The 20,408-nt window shown below is 40.4% G+C and overlaps 1 protein-coding gene across 2 annotated transcripts; it reads right to left on the bottom strand.

Moving 5' to 3' along the window:
* Positions 1-645: 645 nt before the first annotated feature.
* On the bottom strand, positions 646-19,392 carry LOC112238169 (myb-like protein U). 2 transcript variants are annotated; one of them, XM_042312436.1, is made up of 16 exons: positions 18,783-19,392; positions 18,418-18,444; positions 9,450-9,737; positions 8,896-9,177; positions 7,137-7,448; positions 6,939-6,995; positions 3,148-3,210; positions 2,956-3,009; positions 2,648-2,695; positions 2,421-2,474; positions 2,174-2,230; positions 1,957-2,049; positions 1,791-1,809; positions 1,649-1,680; positions 1,503-1,543; positions 646-845 (listed from the first exon to the last, which is right to left on the bottom strand). In XM_042312436.1, the coding sequence occupies exons 1-16, from the start codon at positions 18,838-18,840 to the stop codon at positions 678-680; spliced, it is 1,653 nt and encodes a 550-aa protein (XP_042168370.1). In that variant the 5' UTR covers positions 18,841-19,392; the 3' UTR covers positions 646-677. The 2 variants fall into 2 exon arrangements, with proteins under 2 accessions (XP_042168370.1, XP_042168371.1); XM_042312437.1 differs by having other exon boundaries at positions 2,956-2,979.
* Positions 19,393-20,408: the final 1,016 nt, after the last annotated feature.

The following is a 20,408-nucleotide window of genomic DNA, read 5'->3' as shown; positions in this document are numbered from 1 at the left end:
TTCGAATCTACAGTGCAGTAAATGTAATTCATAAGGGACATTTTATGAGGATGTAACACCAATCTTAAACTGAAAGTCATAAAACACAGTGAGAGAGACTTTTAAATGTTTTTTTAACCTTTATTTAACTAGGCAAGTCAGTTAAGAACAAATTCTTATTTACAAAGACTGCCTACACCGGCCAAACCCGGACAATTGTATGCCGCCCTATGGGACTCACAATCACGGCCTGATGTGAAAAAGCCTGGATTTGAACCAGGGTGTCTGTTGTGACTCCTCTCAGTGCCACTCGGGAGCCACTAAAGTGTTGTCAGAAGTGAGAGAGAGAAAGAGATACTGAGATACTGTAATCCTCTAGTCAGTCTGTCTGTGAAAACAATGCTACTTATCATAATATAACAATATAATACAATTAATTGTACAACGATGTATGTATGAGTGTGTGTTTGAGGTGGGATCATGTGTATTTCACGTCTACATTCCATTTGTGTTACTTAGTCGAGTTTGCCCTCTTGCGTTAGTAACAACCAAACAGAAGAAGTGCAAGTAACAAGGCTTGATGTCATTTCACACTTCTCCTCATGACTCAAACCCCCTGCAGAACTACAGCTCTATTCTCACGCTCCACAGATGCTCTGACACATTCATTTTTTAATTAAGTGTTTTAATTTTAAGTGTCATAAATGCATTTTGATAAGGTTGATATGGTTAGGCCCAAAGTTTAAGCATGTACAGTAGCTGTGCACTTGCAGATGGTTCTGAGATCTGAGGGACAAACCTGAGGGCATGAATGTGTACAGTACAGAAGTGATCTGAGAATCGATTCCAGCATCTCCTGAATCCAACTGTAGTGGAGAGAGAGGGAGAAGAGAGACTTTTTATCCTCCAGTCGTAACAAACTGTCTGTCTATTCTATTCTCCAACTCGTGACATGAACTGCACCCTCCTTTGTATCACAGGAAGTGTTTGTGGGTTTTGTGTTATTCTGAGGTCTACACATGTCCAATGCAAGATGTAGGTTATTTGATCAAAAATAGTTTAAGACTGAACTCTGTACCTACTTAGGAACACATTTACAAGGTTTAACATGAATTAATGTATTAAGAAATTATTTCTGGGGAAAAACATCTTATTTGATAATAAATATAAATTGCCATATAAAACTGTAAATAAATATAGCTGTTGATTTGATACTTTGAACATTCATATGTTGAAGCACTACTAATGTAACATTAAGGTCTTGATCCTCAGATCAGACAGTCAGAGGGCAGAGGATGCTGGTGCGAGGAGTTATAGGAGGACAGGCTCATTGTAATTGTTGAAATTGAATGAAGAGAATGGAGTCAAACGCGTAGTTTCAATGTGTTTAATTTGTTTGACTCCGTCCCATTAATTCCATTCCAGCCTTTACAATGAGCCTGTCCTTCTATAACTCATCCCACCAGCCTCCTCTGTCAGAGGGGTACATGTGTACAGATTCCACTGTAATGTAGAATAATCACCATGACTCCACTGCTCACCGCTCCCATAGACACCAAATCATCTACAACAGAAACACATTGAAAATGGGATTACAGTGTTTGTACATGCATGTATATAGTTCTGTAAGTCGTATGTGTATGTTTGATGTATTTTGTTTGGAACATACATTGTCTGTGATCATCCTGTCTGGCTGTAGGTCTGTACAACATAAAAGTATAAATGAAGGTTGTGGTAAGAACATCTCATCATGGACAATACAGAACTAAAGGTTGATACAATCTGCATCATATTCACAAGGGAATTCTTACCTCTGAGAATTGGTTTTCTCTGAAAATGAAATAAGGCTAAATTAATTATATTGAATATAGTCTAACCTATACAATATCATCAAAAGGAGTTGCCAAAGGCACTTACATTAATGTCCGCAGGGTAAATTTGAAAAATGATTTGTTACGCAGAATCAAATGTACTCACTGGTCCTCCTGCAGAGACAGACAGCTGTCAATACTACCAGGAACACGCCCACTCCAGAAGCCACCCTCACTGCTGCCTGCCATAATTGCCCCACTAATTGGTGACATGATGACATCGGGAGAGGTCATTATCTCTTGGACCACATTATTGTTCTTCTAAGAAAATGTGCACAGCTCTGTTTTCATGTGAGAAAAGACAACTAGAAAAGGATACTTACACAGAATGCTTTCTTGACTGTTTGATTCCACTTCACTTTCTGTGGAGCTTTGACCTCCTGGGCACATGCAAGAGAGAAGGACAACTTAATAACAGAGTTAGGTAAATATTTCTAAGAAGAGACAAATTGTTTGATTAATCCTAAAGCCTTGACTGAATTTACATTTGGCTATATTTGCAAAATTGGTTTTTGCTTTAATATACAAAAATATTTAGCAAACTAAAATAAACCTATTGGCTAAACTTACTTTCAGTTGGACTTGCTGGGGTGTCAGTGGTCAAAGTATAGCAAACAGTCGACCCTGATGCAAAGCAAATCATTGATTTGATTATACAAAAATACATCTAAAATATCAACCTCTTTTTTGTAATGAGGCAAATTTGTGATGTAAAAGAAAACATTAACATGGAGAAGATAAAGCTACTCTATTTGTTTTACTTATATTTGCTAACTAGATAAAGATGACTAAGAGACCTGATGAAGGATTCACTGCCCTGCTAGGGGTCAAAGGAGAGGTCAAACCTGGTGAGAAGATATTACTCATATTACACAAGAACAAATGAAAGTTAATGTAATATCTAAGGTATTTCAATAAGCATGAAGAGAGAAGTACACTACACATTACCTACTAATCAGATGGACTAAAAGTGGTTAAAAATCTGGACTGAAATTACAAGCAGCTATGAATATATCTATTAGTTAACCGGTCAGAGCTTTAGTGAATGAATGTGAACAAAGATATTGTATTTGCAAACTAAGTTAAAATTGGTGGATCTACTTACTGGTAGATGGTGTCACTGTGGTGTCTGGGGTAAAGGTACAAGTAACAGTGGAAACTAGTGGGAAGCAATATGATTACACAAGAATAAGGTTTTACATTCACATTTGGGTAACTTAATTTACAGGCCCGTAATCTAAACTCTTGACTGTATAATTACTATTTGCAGAGATGGTCATTTAGAGGCCCAACACACCTTCTGTAGGACTCGCTGCCGTGCTGGGCGGCAAAGTAGATCTAGGACCTGGAGTCAAACCCACTGAGAAAACACATATTAATGAAATTAGTATTTTATTCATGATTGTATTAATGATCATCATGGTGTTGTTGGCCTTTTGAAATACCTTCATGACTTGTCTATTCAAAGTGGGAAAAGTAGGACTATAAAATCACTACGGACAGATTGCTTCCTGCCCTGGAAGATTATATTTCTCCTCATTATCCTGGATAACACTCGCCAGTCCAGTTTCCCTGCCCCATCCACCGCTGCCCCCTGGACACTGATCTCTTGGCTACATAGCTGATGCACGCTGGACTGCCCATAAATCACGGTACTCCATTCTGCTTGTTTGTTTTATCTGTTGGCCCCGTTGCCTAGTCTACGCCATTTTACCTGCTGTTGTTGTGCTAGCTGATTAGCTGTTGTCTCACCTACTGTTTAAGCTAGCTTTCCCAATTCAACACCTGTGATTACTGTATGCCTCGCTGTATGTCTCTCTCAAATGTCAATATGCCTTGTATACTGTTGTTCAGGTTAGTTATCATTGTTTTAGTTCACAATGGAGCCCCTAGTTCCACTCTTCATACCCCTAATAACTCCTTTGTCCCACCTCCCACACATGCGGTGACCTCACCCATTACTACCAGCATGTCCAGAGATACAACCTCTCTCATCATCACCCAGTGCCTGGGCTTACCTCCGCTGTACCCGCACCCCACCATACCCCTGTCTGCGCATTATGCCCTGAATATATTCTACCATGCCCAGAAACCTGCTCCTCTTATTCTCTGTCCCCAACGCTCTAGGCGACCAGTTTTGATAGCCTTTAGCCGCACCCTCATACTACTCCTTCTCTGTTCCGCGGGTGATGTGGAGGTAAACCCAGGCCCTGCATGTCCCCAGGCACCCTCATTTGTTGACTTCTGTGATCGAAAAAGCCTTGGTTTCATGCATGTCAACATCAGAAGCCTCCTCCCTAAGTTTGTCTTACTCACTGCTTTAGCACCCTCTGCTAACCCTGATGTCCTTGCTGTGTCTGAATCCTGGCTCAGGAAGGCCACCAAAAATTCTGAGATTTCCATACCCAACTATAACATCTTCCGTCAAGATAGAACTGCCAAAGGGGGAGGAGTTGCAGTTTACTGCAGAGATAGCCTGCAAAGTAATGTCATACTTTCCAGGTCCATACCCAAACAGTTCGAACTACTAATTTTGCAAATTACTCTCTCCAGAAATAAGTCTCTCACGGTTGCCGCCTGCTACCGACCCCCCTCAGCTCCCAGCTGTGCCCTGGACACCATTTGTGAATTGATCGCCCCCATCTAGCTTCAGAGTTTGTTCTGTTAGGTGACCTAAACTGGGATATGCTTAACACCCCGCCAGTCCTACAATCTAAGCTAGATGCCCTCAATCTCACACAAATCATCAAGGAACCCACCAGGTACAACCCTAACTCTGTAAACAAGGGCACCCTCATAGACGTCATCCTGACCAACTGGCCCTCCAAATACACCTCCGCTGTCTTCAACCAGGATCTCAGCGATCACTGCCTCATTGCCTGTATCCGCTACGGAGCCGCAGTCAAACGACCACCCCTCATCACTGTCAAACGCTCCCTAAAACACTTCTGTGAGCAGGCCTTTCTAATCGACCTGGCCCGGGTATCCTGGAAGGACATTGACCTCATCCCGTCAGTTGAGGATGCCTGGTCATTCTTTAAAAGTAACTTCCTCACCATTTTAGATAAGCATGCTCCGTTCAAAAAATGCAGAACTAAGAACAGATACAGCCCTTGGTTCACCCCAGACCTGACTGCCCTCGACCAGCACAAAAACATTCTGTGGCGGACTGCAATAGCATCGAATAGTCCCCGTGATATGCAACTGTTCAGGGAAGTCCGGAACCAATACACGCAGTCAGTCAGGAAAGCTAAGGCCAGCTTCTTCAGGCAGAAGTTTGCATCCTGTAGCTCCAACTCCAAAAAGTTCTGGGACACTGTGAAGTCCATGGAGAACAAGAGCACCTCCTCCCAGCTGCCCACTGCACTGAGGCTAGGTAACACGGTCACCACTGATAAATCCATGATTATCGAAAACTTCAATAAGCATTTCTCAACGGCTGGCCATGCCTTCCGCCTGGCTACTTCAACCTCGGCCAACAGCTCCGCCCCCCCCGCAGCTCCTCGCCCAAGCCTCTCCAGGTTCTCCTTTACCCAAATCCAGATAGCAGATGTTCTGAAAGAGCTGCAAAACCTGGACCCGTACAAATCAGCTGGGCTTGACAATCTGGACCCTCTATTTCTGAAACTATCTGCCACCATTGTCGCAACCCCTATTACCAGCCTGTTCAACCTCTCTTTCATCTCGTCTGAGATCCCCAAGGATTGAAAGCTGCCGCAGTCATCCCCCTCTTCAAAGGGGGAGACACCCTGGACCCAAACTGTTACAGACCTATATCCATCCTGCCCTGCCTATCTAAGGTCTTCGAAAGCCAAGTCAACAAAAAGGTCACTGACCATCTCGAATCCCACCGTACCTTCTCCGCTGTGCAATCTGGTTTCAGAGCTGATCATGGGTGCACCTCAGCCACACTCAAGGTACTAAACGATATCATAACCGCCATCGATAAAAGACAGTACTGTGCAGCCGTCTTCATCGACCTTGCCAAGGCTTTCGACTCTGTCAATCACCATATGCTTATCGGCAGACTCAGTAGCCTCGGTTTTTCTGATGACTGCCGTGCCTGGTTCACCAATTACTTTGCAGACAGAGTTCAGTGTGTCAAATCGGAAGGCATGCTGTCCGGTCCTCTGGCAGTCTCTATGGGGTGCCACAGGGTTCAATTCTCGGGCCGACTCTTTTCTCTGTGTATATCAATGATGTTGCTCTTGCTGCGGGCGATTCCCTGATCCACCTCTACGCAGACGACACCATTCTATATACTTTCGGCCCGTCTTTGGACACTGTGCTATCTAACCTCCAAACAAGCTTCAATGCCATACAACACTCCTTCCGTGGCCTCCAACTGCTCTTAAACGCTAGTAAAACCAAATGCATGCTTTTCAACCGGTCGCTGCCTGCACCTGCATGCCCGACTAGCATCACCACCCTGGATGGTTCCGACCTAGAATATGTGGACGTCTATAAGTACCTAGGTGTCTGGCTAGACTGCAAACTCTCCTTCCAGACTCATATCAAACATCTCCAATCGAAAATCAAATCAAGAGTCGGCTTTCTATTCCGCAACAAAGCCTCCTTCACTCACGCCGCCAAGCTTACCCTAGTAAAACTGACTATCCTACCGATCCTCGACTTCGGCGATGTCATCTACAAAATGGCTTCCAACACTCTACTCAGCAAACTGGATGCAGTCTATCACAGTGCCATCCGTCCATAAAAAAAAAAAAAAAATACAAATTATAGAGATGATAAGACCAATTCATAAGGTGATCAAGTCTTTCAGGACAGATAAGGTGTTGATTGTTGTTGACAGCTTCCTAGAATAAAGTCACCATGTTATCTAACAGCAGAAGCCTAACAGAGTATAGATACGATCTAAACACTCGACTAGATGAACACAGACATTATAATACTTGTGCTGATGATCCCAGGCGTTGGTGTTGAGGCTTGTGTCATATCTATACAACAGCTTAATTATCTAACAGAACAGATTCATTTACACATTAACACAACTATTCTTATTGCTGAAACTTGCTTTGCTTTAAAATAACAGCAGTGTCACTATAAAAGCACAAATGTGTAGCCTACCTGCTATAGAAGGTGTCTGTATAGTTGTTGGATCACTGATGTGAACTCCCACCAGATCTAAAATAATTTGGGATTGAAATGTGGTATTTAGTTTGTTGGTCAGAATTAATTTAGTCATACTAAGAAGATGCTAAAATCAAAGTGAGTCAGATCATGAAGACCTGCAGCACTGATAGATTTGTTTAGATAATGACTCACGTGTAAAGCTGTGCCCATCACTGCGTGGAGAGAGAGAGTTTGGTCCTGAGCTCACTCTGTAGTCACAGCTCACCTCCTTACACCTCACTGACTGTAGACCACTGATCAGATCACTATGTTTTGGAGTGAATTGACAGAACCGCTGTCTGGATGTTGAGGTGGCTCTTTTCTTCATGATCTTTGCTATGAAGGATGGCTGACTCTCCTCTCCAACATACAGGTTACAGGTGGTGTCAGGACTTAAGGATCCATGAATCAAACAGATGATGGTGAAGTCCTCATCTAAATGGACTGTAATGTCTGGTTTTGGATCTGTTAGGAAAAGACAGAGACTCCTTTTTGCATCACTCTATTTGAATGTAATGTATATGTCTCAAGTGACACTGACTCTTACTAACCTAGAGCCTGCCATTCTCTTTATATTACGTATCAGCATGTCTTATTTGATATCATTCCTATTTATGAGTGCCATTTTAATTTATCTTTATTTAACTAGGCAAGTCAGTTAAGAAAAAAATTCTTATTTTCAATGACGGCCTAGGAACAGTGGGTTAACTGCCTGTTCAGGGGCAGACAGACAGATTTGTACCTTGTCAGCTGGGGGATTTGAACTTGCAACCTTTAGGTTACTAGTCCAACGCTCTAACCACAAGACTACCCTGCCGCTCCTGTAGTGGTGCTGTGTGCTGTGTGTTTTTCAACGATTGCCTTTCTCTTAATTCCTTAACATTCTCACATGTGAAATCAAATTGAATCAAATTGAATCCCATGGACAATTTTGCTTGCTTGTATGGTGTGCAGTCATTCCACAGATCTCCCTCTCCCTGCTCGGGAGGAAGAGCCGAACCCTGTTCGGGTAGAGCCAAACTAATCCTGCTCGGGTAGAAACGAATGAACAAACCCTGCTCGGAAGGACCCAAATGAACATTGGCCACCGATCGGGAATCAACTGCTGTGTTAGTTTGGCCCGTTGCTTCTAGTTAGCCTACAGCCCTAAATCCCAGCCTATTTATACATTTCTAATAGGACCGTAGTGATACTGTGTATTACTGAGTTTATAAAGAACCTTTGATTGTACTTTTGCCTCTCTGTGGTTGTTTGCCGTGGGATCTTAGAACTCTACTTTTGACATTTACATTTCAAATATTTATTGTCTTCACAACAACTATTTTGAAATGACATTGGATGAGATTGTGACTTAAACAGAATCATTCAAGACAATCTGAATATAACATTTCTTACAAAGACAGAAGACAGAACCACTGTGCATCGATGGATAGTAAGTTTCTACTGTGTAAAAACATCTCAGTTTGATCTCAGCAGATGAACTTTGACCTGCCAATGAGAGCAGCTCAGTCCCCGTGAGTGACTTTGTACAGGGTGAGTGTTTAGGATTTTTCACCTCTGTGTAGAAGTAACACTGAGACACAGAGACAGATGGAGGAGTCTGACAGCTCAGCTGAACTGAGTCTCTCTCTGATGACTGTAGAACTGACTGTCAGCCTGGGAGGAGGTGGGTCTCGTTGAACGTTGCATTTAAAAAACATTACAGATAATCCATACATACTAACAGTATGGAAAATCCATTAATAAAATGTTCAACTATGTCAGCATTTATGTTTGTATAAAGTACAGTAAATAATATCATTATGTGCAATGAAGACGTTTCAGAAATACGACAGAAGATCTCATTTTCAGAACGAGCATAATTAATACGGTATAACAGTGAAGTGTATCATTGTTTAAACCACCTACTTACCCAGAACAGTGACTGAGACAGGGTCACTAAAAGGAGATGTGTGAGACTTCCATACAGTGTAGTAACACATCACTTTGACCACAGCTGGAAATGTTAGACCAGACCTCTTGAGCAGCTCAGTTCCTGTTATTGTCTGAGTACACAATGAGTCTGGAAGATTCTTACTCCCCTCTATGTTGAAGTAACAGTGAGACACAGGCAGAGATGGAGGAGTCTCACAACTCAGCTGAACTGATTCTGTTTCTCTGATGACTGTAGAACTCACTGTCAGCTGAGGAAGGTCTGTGAGAATAGGGGAATTAAGCATTTAGCATTGTGTGGTTTTGAGAAATGTACTGACAGACTAATCCCTCCTTGTTATTTCAGACTTAATGATCTTGAGTCAATATCTTTATGCAGTGACAGTATGGGAAATTAAGGAGATATAATATATTGCTTGATTGTTTCACGTAATAGATTATGACAACACACAGTATGATAACATATCCCAAGAGGAACATGGTAATGATGGCACAACAGTACATTGTTTACAACCATTCAAATAGTCTTCTTACCCTGAATTGTGACTGTTGAAGGCTCACTGTATGTGGATCTAACCTGTGAACCTGTAGCACTGTACTGACATTGGATTTTGACCTCAGCTGGTGAACTCTGACCTGTCCACCTCACCAGTAGTGTTCCTGTGAGTGTCTGTTGACAGGGTGATGGAAGGATGAATTCCACTTGCCCAGTCATTTGGAAGTAACACTCAGAGACAGATGGAGGAGTCTGACAGTTCAGCTGAACTGAGACTCTCTCTTTGATGACTGCAGGAATCACTGTTAGACTGGGCTGAGGAAGATCTGTGAGATCAGTGGGATGATGGAGTGTCTTTTTTAATTGAATTATAAATTCATTTTCAATTCTTTAATGTACAACTTAATATTATATGAGTTTGAAAGAGAAAACAATTCAGACACTGTTGTCTATTTAAGCAGTAAACAATGAGAGCCTGTACCAGGAACAGTCCTTAGGAGGGAGTTATCACACAATAATCCTCGGCTTCGATGGCCATTTTGCTTTTGTAAAACGGTTGCCAACATTTAAACTAAACTAATGATTAAGGACCTGTCTTTCATTAAAGACGTATTATTGTTCTGACTAAATGTGTTTTATTTACATCCTTTCACCAAGACATACGCTCATTTTGGAACGTTGCTAAATGGGCACAGCCAAACAACGGAAGTGATGGATTTCTTTCTGACCAGAACTGTCCCAGAGCTTGGGGAGGTGTGTCTGCGCTTGTGCTGCAGCGACAGGTGCACAAGACAAAAATTACCAGCATCACACATATCGGTGAATCACTGTGACATATGAAATACAAGTGATTGTGTAAACAATCTGTAATAACTACGTAAAAAAGTAACAAACGTGTTAATTCATTATGTGACGTACAGTCATATCTAGGTCCTGATTGGTCAACAAGCTTATTTGACACATCAAACAGTGTTATTTCATGTGTATCTTTTTGGAAATGCAACGACCCAAATGGCGTTCCATACTTTTACAGATGCACAATCGAGAGCATCCTGTCGGGCTGGATCACCGCTTGGTACGGCAACTGCTCTGACCACAACTGTAAAGTTCTCCAGAGAGTAGTGAGGTCTGCACAACGCATCACCGGGGCAAACTACCTGCCTTCCAGGACACCTATACCACCCGATGTCACAGGAAGGCCATAAAGATCATCAAGGACAACAACCACCCGAGCCACTGCCTGTTCACCCCCTATCATCCAGAAGGCAAGGTCAATACAGGTGCATCAAAGCAGGGACCGAGAGACTGAAAACAGCTTCTATCTCAAGGCCATCAGACTGTTAAACAGCCACCACTAACATTGAGTGGCTGCTGCCAACATAATGACTCAACTCCAGCCACTTTAATAATGGAAAATTGATGTAAAAAATGTATCACTAGCCACTTTAAACAATGCCACTTAATATGTTTACATACCCTATATTACTCATCTCATATGTATATACTGTACTCTATAACCCTACATTACTCATCTCATATGTATATACTGTACTCTATAACATCTACTGCATCTTGCCATCTTTATGTAATACATGTATCACTAGCCACTTTAAACAATGTCACTTAATATAATGTTTACATACCCTACATTACTCATCTCATATGTATATACTGTACTCTATAACATCTACTGCATCTTGCCATCTTTATGTAATACATGTATCACTAGCCACTTTAAACAATGTCACTTAATATAATGTTTACATACCCTACATTACTCATCTCATATGTATATACCGTACTCTATAACCCTACATTACTCATCTCATATGTATATACTGTACTCTATAACCCTACATTACTCATCTCATATGTATATACTGTACTCTATAACCCTACATTACTCATCTCATATGCATATACTGTACTCGATACCATCTACTGCATCTTGCCTATGCCGCTCTATACCATCACTCATTCATATAGCTTTATGTACATATTCTTTATCCCTTTACACTTGTGTGTATAAGGTAGTGGTTGTGGAATTGTTAGGTTAGATTACTCGTTGGTTATTACTGCATTGTCGGAAGTAGAAGCACAAGCATTTTGCTACACTCGCATTAACATCTGCTAACCATGTGTATGTGACAAATCAAATGTGATACTTTCCAGTGCACGACACACTGACGTCACGTACAGATGCACGTGACTCTTGGCTGCAGTAAGAAAGCCACGCCATCTGCTCACATTCAACATAGCCTAGATTTAGGTTTTTATTACTTCTAAACAAAATAACTTTTGGGGGGAGCTCTCCAACGCTTACAATGATGTGTTGATTCTTGCTTGAACAGTCACTAAGAATATAATTTGGTGTTGATCTTTGTAAAATAACTATTTTGGATGCATCAAGTTGTTAGCTAGAATGCTAAACACTCACTGACATGGCCATAGGCTGCAGCAAAAGATAGCCAAAGAGACATTTTACTGGTTGAAGTTGAAGTTATTTTTAAGTATAATGCATTTGATTTACAATGATGACACAAACGTTATATTAAGCAGGACTTTCGTACGAGCCTTAAACTCCAATTATAATCCAAAAGTAGTGTGAAATTCACTCATAGGCAACATGTAAATAGAGGTTATTTTTGTTGGCGTTCTGTTCTGTCACCATAGTGGATTGAGCAGTCAAATGGAATAGTGAATAGACCATTTTTTTGTGTTTGTAAACGTTGCCACAGGAGGGCGATGCGCGCAACGTTTGCAAACACTAAAAAAATGATCTATTCACTATTCCATTTGACTGCTCAATCTACTATCTCATCAGCCCAGCCAGGCAATTTATTATCTTGATCTCCACTGTAAAAAGCATTTAGATATTATATCCCATATATTTTAGACTGGCATTTGGTTTTCAACAGCGGAGATTTGGATTAATCTTGCTGTCTGTCTCATTCCACAGGGATGCTGACCCATGTTGACTCCAATCCTTCCCACAGTTGTGTCAAGTTGGCAGGATGTCCTTAGGGTCGTGGACCATTCTTGATACACACAGGAAACTGTTGAGCGTGAAAAACCCAGCACTGATGCAGTTCTGGCACCTTCTACCATACCCCATTCAAAGGCACTTAAATATTGTGTCTTGCCCTTTCCCTCTGAATGGCACACATACACAATCCATGTCTTTAAACTGTCTCCTCCCCTTCATCTATTTACTGATTTAAGTGGCTTTAACAAGTGACATCAATAAGGGATCATAGCTTTCATCTGGATTTGCCTGATCAGTCTATGTCATGTTAATGTTTTGTATACCCAGTGTATACAGCAGCTCATGGAAGGATGAAATCGTATGGATGAATTCATCAAAATAACGTTTTTATTGAAAATATGTCAATCATTATTTGAATATTTTGGTAACCCGTTGTTTTGTCTGGTAGCCCAAAAAGTTACATATTGCAGCTTTAAATCCATAATAATGATACTGACCTTTGGCTTTGAGGTACTGGAAGGTATCTAGACATAACAAAATGGGTCATTATCGAGCTCTTTTTGCCATTATGAAAAATAAGAAAACATGAGACGGGAACACTTTACACAAGCTGGCGAAGCAGAACAGACTGTAATGCATTCACAGCCATGTTATCAAGCAGTGGTCATTCTTATCTGTACAAAATGTAAAATAATGACAGAGAAATTAAAAATCAATAGGATGATCAATGGAATAAGACACACTTATTATAACCATAACAGGTTGAAATATTAAGAGTTCCTAAAGTAAAAGACTAAAAGAGGGGAAAGAATAATGGAATATCCTGTAGCACAAACAGGTGATGGACAGAAAAATAACTCACCGAAAAGGAGGATGAGCAAAAACAGACGAGCAGCCATATCAGGGATGAACAATGTCATTTTTTAGACAGCTACATACATACTGTTAGTCTGACATCACAGAAGATGGTGGCAGTGACTGGGACAAAGATGACATGTTTCAATAGAAAAGCAGATGTGGAGCTTGTTCACAGGAAAACCACAGACGTCTCATATGGCAACTGTGGGCTAATGTCATGTTGCAGAGGACAAGGAGGCTGAACATTCAGAATCATTCATCTGTAATTATTTTTAGGTTCTAAAGCTACCTGTCTTCAACAAAAAGTGTTTTGTATCATTATTGCAGGCAATTCAATTTCTAAAACAAACAAACTAACTTGTCTTTCTGAGAATTTTTTTTATTTTTATCTTCGACCTTTTGTTTTAAGTTTTTAACAGCTGCACAATGTTTAACTCCAGAAACCCTGCATTTGTGGTTGAGAGTTTTAGAATCTCTCAAATGTAGAAGGGTTTTCATATTTCATTTATGTTTGGTGAGTCACGTTTAATAATATGCCAGAGGAGTGACGGTAAACTGATAAGCGCAGTAAAGGAAAGGATGGATGGAAGGAAGGAACGGAGGAGAGAAGAAAAAGCAAGTTCACACTACTGTTTGAATGTTAAATGACGAGACAGAGGCATTGATGCGAGTAACCAGTCTTGTTCGGTACATCACAACACATCCAGGTATCTCAAGCACCCCGGTAAAACACAAGAGTTGCAGTAATGAACATTTACCAACAGATGGAATCAGTGTGCCATTTTACACCCATAACAACTGCTCAGACTGATCAGTTAACCTTTAATGCTCTGTCTGGTACCTACATTTCAGCTCCTGTTCAGATAAACCGCGTGCTTTGCTTGAAGTGCATAAACATTGAACGTGTGTAGGCTGAGAATGCAGTTGCTGTTTTTAAACGAACGTTTTTATATAGCCTAACTTTGATATTAACCATTTGATCATGACACCTTAAGAAAGCAGCAGCCACCAAAGAAGTAGCGGCTATTTGGTTAGATTACGGTTGGTTGATACATTTGTCAATTTCATTGTTAGAATCCAGCAAAGCACCTGCTGTGGCACGAAAAACTCCTCTTCATCCACCCACGATGGTGTTGGTTAATGAAGCGCTGAAGGAGTTGAACTCTCGATTCGTCTCTCATCTCAGACCCTGAAAATAGGAATCGAGGGCGGGGTATTGGTGAGGACATCAACTCGATAGCAAACGGCGCACAGGGGAGGTTTCGGGTAAGTGACCCATGCATGTCTAAATCTTATTAAAGTAAATAACCAGTGTTTCCAGATTTCTATGAAATATGACCTATAATTTACAACATGAGTGAAAAAGTTTTCCTTCCCAAAAATTGTAATTGAGTATGTTAAAGCAGCATTCCTGTTTGAATTGTGTTTTCTATTTATATATTACTATATCACTACGTATTACTACGTAATGATGAAGCCACCATATGCTACTACTCACGATGATGGCCAATGCGCTCCTCTTGGCAATAGCCTATCTCAGGGTGAGCTACTTTGAAAAACAGTGCTGCTGGTCACAAAAAAAATGGGAGTTGAGAATTATATTGGTTCTAGAGACAGTCTTCTATTTTCAGCAGTAGACATTTGCTTTCCAAACAATTTTTTTCCCCGCAATTTTTATATTGAAATATGCAAACAGACAGCTGCAACCAACTACATATCATCCATGGATGGCAGTTCCAGTTCAGATCAGAACTGGCAGCCATTGCTAGTGTACCCATGAGTTTCCACTCAAAATGCCAGGATAAGAGGATCCAAAAATCGAGTATTATGTCTATGGCCACAACACAACAAGCTGTACATTTGGCATGTATGCTGCCCAAATTGCAGCCTTCCAGACTGTAGGCAACCTGTAACTACCAAAATCTATGCCAAGGCGCATTGAAGCTGTTCTTGCTGCTGGTGGAGGCCAAACACAAACACTGCATGCTCTTGTGATTACATTTAATCCAATTATTTTTGAGAAGCTATTGAACCTCTGTGGCTAAATATGTTCTCTGGTGTATTTTGAACATTGAGAACAGGTTCCCTTGGTTGGTTAAAAAATAATTCATTTGTTGTTTTGCCTCTTGGGCCCAGCCCCTGACTCACATAATTGACCAGTCACATTTAGTTATTATGCAGTTTATTTTAGAACCCGTGCCAGGAACAGTCCTTAGGAGGGAGTTATCACACAATAATCCTCGGCTTCGATGGCCATTTTGCTTTTGTAAAACGGTTGCCAACATTTAAACTAAACTAATGATTAAGGACCTGTCTTTCATTAAAGACGTATTATTGTTCTGACTAAATGTGTTTTATTTACATCCTTTCACCAAGACATACGCTCATTTTGGAACGTTGCTAAATGGGCACAGCCAAACAACGGAAGTGATGGATTTCTTTCTGACCAGAACTGTCCCAGAGCTTGGGGAGGTGTGTCTGCGCTTGTGCTGCAGCGACAGGTGCACAAGACAAAAATTACCAGCATCACACATATCGGTGAATCACTGTGACATATGAAATACAAGTGATCGTGTAATCAATCTGGAATAACTATGTAAAACAGTAACAAACGTGTTATTTTATTATGTGACGTACAGTCATATCTAGGTCCTGATTGGTCAACAAGCTTATTTGACACATCAAACAGTGTTATTTCATGTGTATCTTTTTGGAAATGCAACGACCCAAATGGCGTTCCATACTTTTACAGATGCACAATCGAGAGCATCCTGTCGGGCTGGATCACCGCTTGGTACGGCAACTGCTCTGACCACAACTGTAAAGTTCTCCAGAGAGTAGTGAGGTCTGCACAACGCATCACCGGGGGCAAACTACCTGCCCTCCAGGACACCTATACCACCCGATGTCACAGGAAGGCCATAAAGATCATCAAGGACAACAACCACCCGAGCCACTGCCTGTTCACCCCGCTATCATCCAGAAGGCGAGGTCAGTACAGGTGCATCAAAGCAGGGACCGAGAGACTGAAAACAGCTTCTATCTCAAGGCCATCAGACTGTTAAACAGCCACCACTAACATTGAGTGGCTGCTGCCAACATAATGACTCAACTCCAGCCACTTTAATAATGGAAAATTGATGTAAAAAATGTATCACTAGCCACTTTAAACAATGCCACTTAATATGTTTACATACCCTATATTACTCATCTCATATGTATATACTGTACTCTATAACCCTACATTACTCATCTCATATGTATATACTGTACTCTATAACATCTACTGCATCTTGCCATCTTTATGTAATACATGTATCACTAGCCACTTTAAACAATGTCACTTAATATAATGTTTACATACCCTACATTACTCATCTCATATGTATATACTGTACTCTATAACATCTACTGCATCTTGCCATCTTTATGTAATACATGTATCACTAGCCACTTTAAACAATGTCACTTAATATAATGTTTACATACCCTACATTACTCATCTCATATGTATATACCGTACTCTATAACCCTACATTACTCATCTCATATGTATATACTGTACTCTATAACCCTACATTACTCATCTCATATGCATATACTGTACTCTATACCATCTATTGCATCTTGCCTATGCCGCTCTATACCATCACTCATTCATATAGCTTTATGTACATATTCTTTATCCCTTTACACTTGTGTGTATAAGGTAGTGGTTGTGGAATTGTTAGGTTAGATTACTCGTTGGTTATTACTGCATTGTCGGAAGTAGAAGCACAAGCATTTTGCTACACTCGCATTAACATCTGCTAACCATGTGTATGTGACAAATCAAATGTGATACTTTCCAGTGCACGACACACTGACGTCACGTACAGATGCACGTGACTCTTGGCTGCAGTAAGAAAGCCACGCCATCTGCTCACATTCAACATAGCCTAGATTTAGGTTTTTATTACTTCTAAACAAAATAACTTTTGGGGGGAGCTCTCCAACGCTTACAATGATGTGTTGATTCTTGCTTGAACAGTCACTAAGATTATATTTTGGTTGTGATCTTTGTAAAATAACTATTTTGGATGCAGCAAGTTGTTAGCTAGAATGCTAAACACTCACTGACATGGCCATAGGCTGCAGCAAAAGATAGCCAAAGAGCCATTTTACTGGTTGAAGTTGAAGTTATTTTTAAGTATAATGCATTTGATTTACAATGATGACACAAACGTTATATTAAGCAGGACTTTCGTACGAGCCTTAAACTCCAATTATAATCCAAAAGTAGTGTGAAATTCACTCATAGGCAACATGTAAATAGAGGTTATTTTTGTTGGCGTTCTGTTCTGTCACCATAGTGGATTGAGCAGTCAAATGGAATAGTGAATAGACCATTTTTTGTGTTTGTAAACGTTGCCACAGGAGGGCGATGCGCGCAACGTTTGCAAACACTAAAAAAATGATCTATTCACTATTCCATTTGACTGCTCAATCTACTATCTCATCAGCCCAGCCAGGCAATTTATTATCTTGATCTCCACTGTAAAAAGCATTTAGATATTATATCCCATATATTTTAGACTGGCATTTGGTTTTCAACAGCAGAGATTTGGATTAATCTTGCTGTCTGTCTCATTCCACAGGGATGCTGACCCATGTTGACTCCAATCCTTCCCACAGTTGTGTCAAGTTGGCAGGATGTCCTTAGGGTGGTGGACCATTCTTGATACACACAGGAAACTGTTGAGCGTGAAAAACCCAGCACTGATGCAGTTCTGGCACCTTCTACCATACCCCATTCAAAGGCACTTAAATATTGTGTCTTGCCCTTTCCCCCTCTGAATGGCACACATACACAATCCATGTCTTTAAACTGTCTCCTCCCCTTCATCTATTTACTGATTTAAGTGGCTTTAACAAGTGACATCAATAAGGGATCATAGCTTTCATCTGGATTTGCCTGATCAGTCTATGTCATGTTAATGTTTTGTATACCCAGTGTATACAGCAGCTCATGGAAGGATGAAATCGTATGGATGAATTCATCAAAATAACGTTTTTATTGAAAATATGTCAATCATTATTTGAATATTTTGGTAACCCGTTGTTTTGTCTGGTAGCCCAAAAGTTACATATTGCAGCTTAAAATCCATAATAATGATACTGACCTTTGGCTTTGAGGAACTGGAAGGTATCTAGACATAACAAAATGGGTCATTATCATGATCTTTTTGCCATTATGAAAAATAAGAAAACATGAGACGGGAACACTTTACACAAGCTGGCGAAGCAGAACAGACTGTAATGCATTCACAGCCATGTTATCAAGCAGTGGTCATTCTTATCTGTACAAAATGTAAAATAATGACAGAGAAATTAAAAATCAATAGGATGATCAATGGAATAAGACACACTTATTATAACCATAACAGGTTGAAATATTAAGAGTTCCTAAAGTAAAAGACTAAAAGAGGGGAAAGAATAATGGAATATCCTGTAGCACAAACAGGTGATGGACAGAAAAATAACTCACCGAAAAGGAGGATGAGCAAAAACAGACGACCAGCCATATCAGGGATGAACAATGTCATTTTTTAGACAGCTACATACATACTGTTAGTCTGACATCACAGAAGATGGTGGCAGTGACTGGGACAAAGATGACATGTTTCAATAGAAAAGCAGATGTGGAGCTTGTTCACAGGAAAACCACAGACGTCTCATATGGCAACTGTGGGCTAATGTCATGTTGCAGAGGACAAGGAGGCTGAACATTCAGAATCATTCATCTGTAATTATTTTTAGGTTCTAAAGCTACCTGTCTTCAACAAAAAGTGTTTTGTATCATTATTGCAGGCAATTCAATTTCTAAAACAAACAAACTAACTTGTCTTTCTGAGAATTTTTTTTATTTTTATCTTCGACCTTTTGTTTTAAGTTTTTAACAGCTGCACAATGTTTAACTCCAGAAACCCTGCATTTGTGGTTGAGAGTTTTAGAATCTCTCAAATGTAGAAGGGTTTTCATATTTCATTTATGTTTGGTGAGTCACGTTTAATAATATGCCAGAGCAGTGACGGTAAACTGATAAACGCAGTAAAGGAAAGCATGGATGGAAGGAAGGAACGGAGGAGAGAAGAAAAAGCGAGTTCACACTACTGTTTGAATGTTAAATGACGAGACAGAGGCATTGATGCGAGTAACCAGTCTTGTTCGGTACATCACAACACATCCAGGTATCTCAAGCACCCCGGTAAAACACAAGAGTTGCAGTAATGAACATTTACCAACAGATGGAATCAGTGTGCCATTTTACACCCATAACAACTGCTCAGACTGATCAGTTAACCTTTAATGCTCTGTCTGGTACCTACATTTCAGCGCCCGTTCAGATAAACCGCGTGCTTTGCTTGAAGTGCATAACATTGAACGTGTGTAGGCTGAGAATGCAGTTGCTGTTTTTAAACTAATGTTTTTATTTTCATATTAACCGTTTAATCATGCCACCTAAAAAAGCAGCAACCGCTGAAAAAGTAACGGATATTTGGTTAGATCACGGTTGATACATTTGTCAATTTCATTGTTAGAATCCAGCAAAGCGCCTGCTGTGGCACGAAAAACTCATCTTCATCCACCCACGATGGTGTTGGTTAATGAAGCGCTGAAGGAGTTGAACTCTCGATTCGTCTCTCATCTCAGACCCTGAAAATAGGAATCGAGGGTGGGGTATTGGTGAGGACATCAACTCGATAGCAAACGGCGGACAGGGAGGTTTCGGGTAAGTGACCCATGCATGTCTAAATCTTATTAAAGTAAATGCCCAGTGTTTCCAGATTTCTATGAAATATGACCTATAATTTACAACATGAGTGAAATGGTTTTCCTTCCCAAAAATTGTAATTTAGTATGTTAAAGCAGCATTCCTGTTTGAATAGTGTTTTTTATTTATATATTACTACATTGGGCTATTAAATGCAATTTCCAGTGGCACACCGACTCACATAATGATGAAGCCACCATGGACTTCTACTCACGGTGATGGCCAATCCACTCCTCTTGGCAATAGCCTCTCTCAAGATGAGCTACTTTGAAAAACAGTGCTGCTGGTCACAAAAAAATGGGAGTTGAGAATTATATTGGTTCTAGAGACAGTCTTCTA

Source organism: Oncorhynchus tshawytscha, unplaced genomic scaffold, assembly GCF_018296145.1.
Source record: "Oncorhynchus tshawytscha isolate Ot180627B unplaced genomic scaffold, Otsh_v2.0 Un_contig_16601_pilon_pilon, whole genome shotgun sequence".
NCBI classification, from domain to species: Eukaryota; Metazoa; Chordata; class Actinopteri; order Salmoniformes; family Salmonidae; genus Oncorhynchus; species Oncorhynchus tshawytscha.
This window is presented reverse-complemented; position numbering and strand designations above follow the sequence as displayed.

What these genes read in the sequence shown, in the direction of transcription:
- LOC112238169 (XM_042312436.1), bottom strand. Translation starts at nt 18,840, where the DNA reads ATGACATTGTTCATCCCTGATATGGCTGGTCGTCTGTTTTTGCTCATC. An exon ending in TGATGGGCACAGCTTTACAC is followed by an intron (nt 6,996 to 7,136) that starts GTGAGTCATTAT and finishes AAATTATTTTAG; the next exon opens with ATCTGGTGGGAGTTCACATC. An exon ending in CACAGTGACACCATCTACCA is followed by an intron (nt 2,696 to 2,955) that starts GTAAGTAGATCC and finishes TCTTCTCACCAG; the next exon opens with GTTTGACCTCTCCTTTGACC.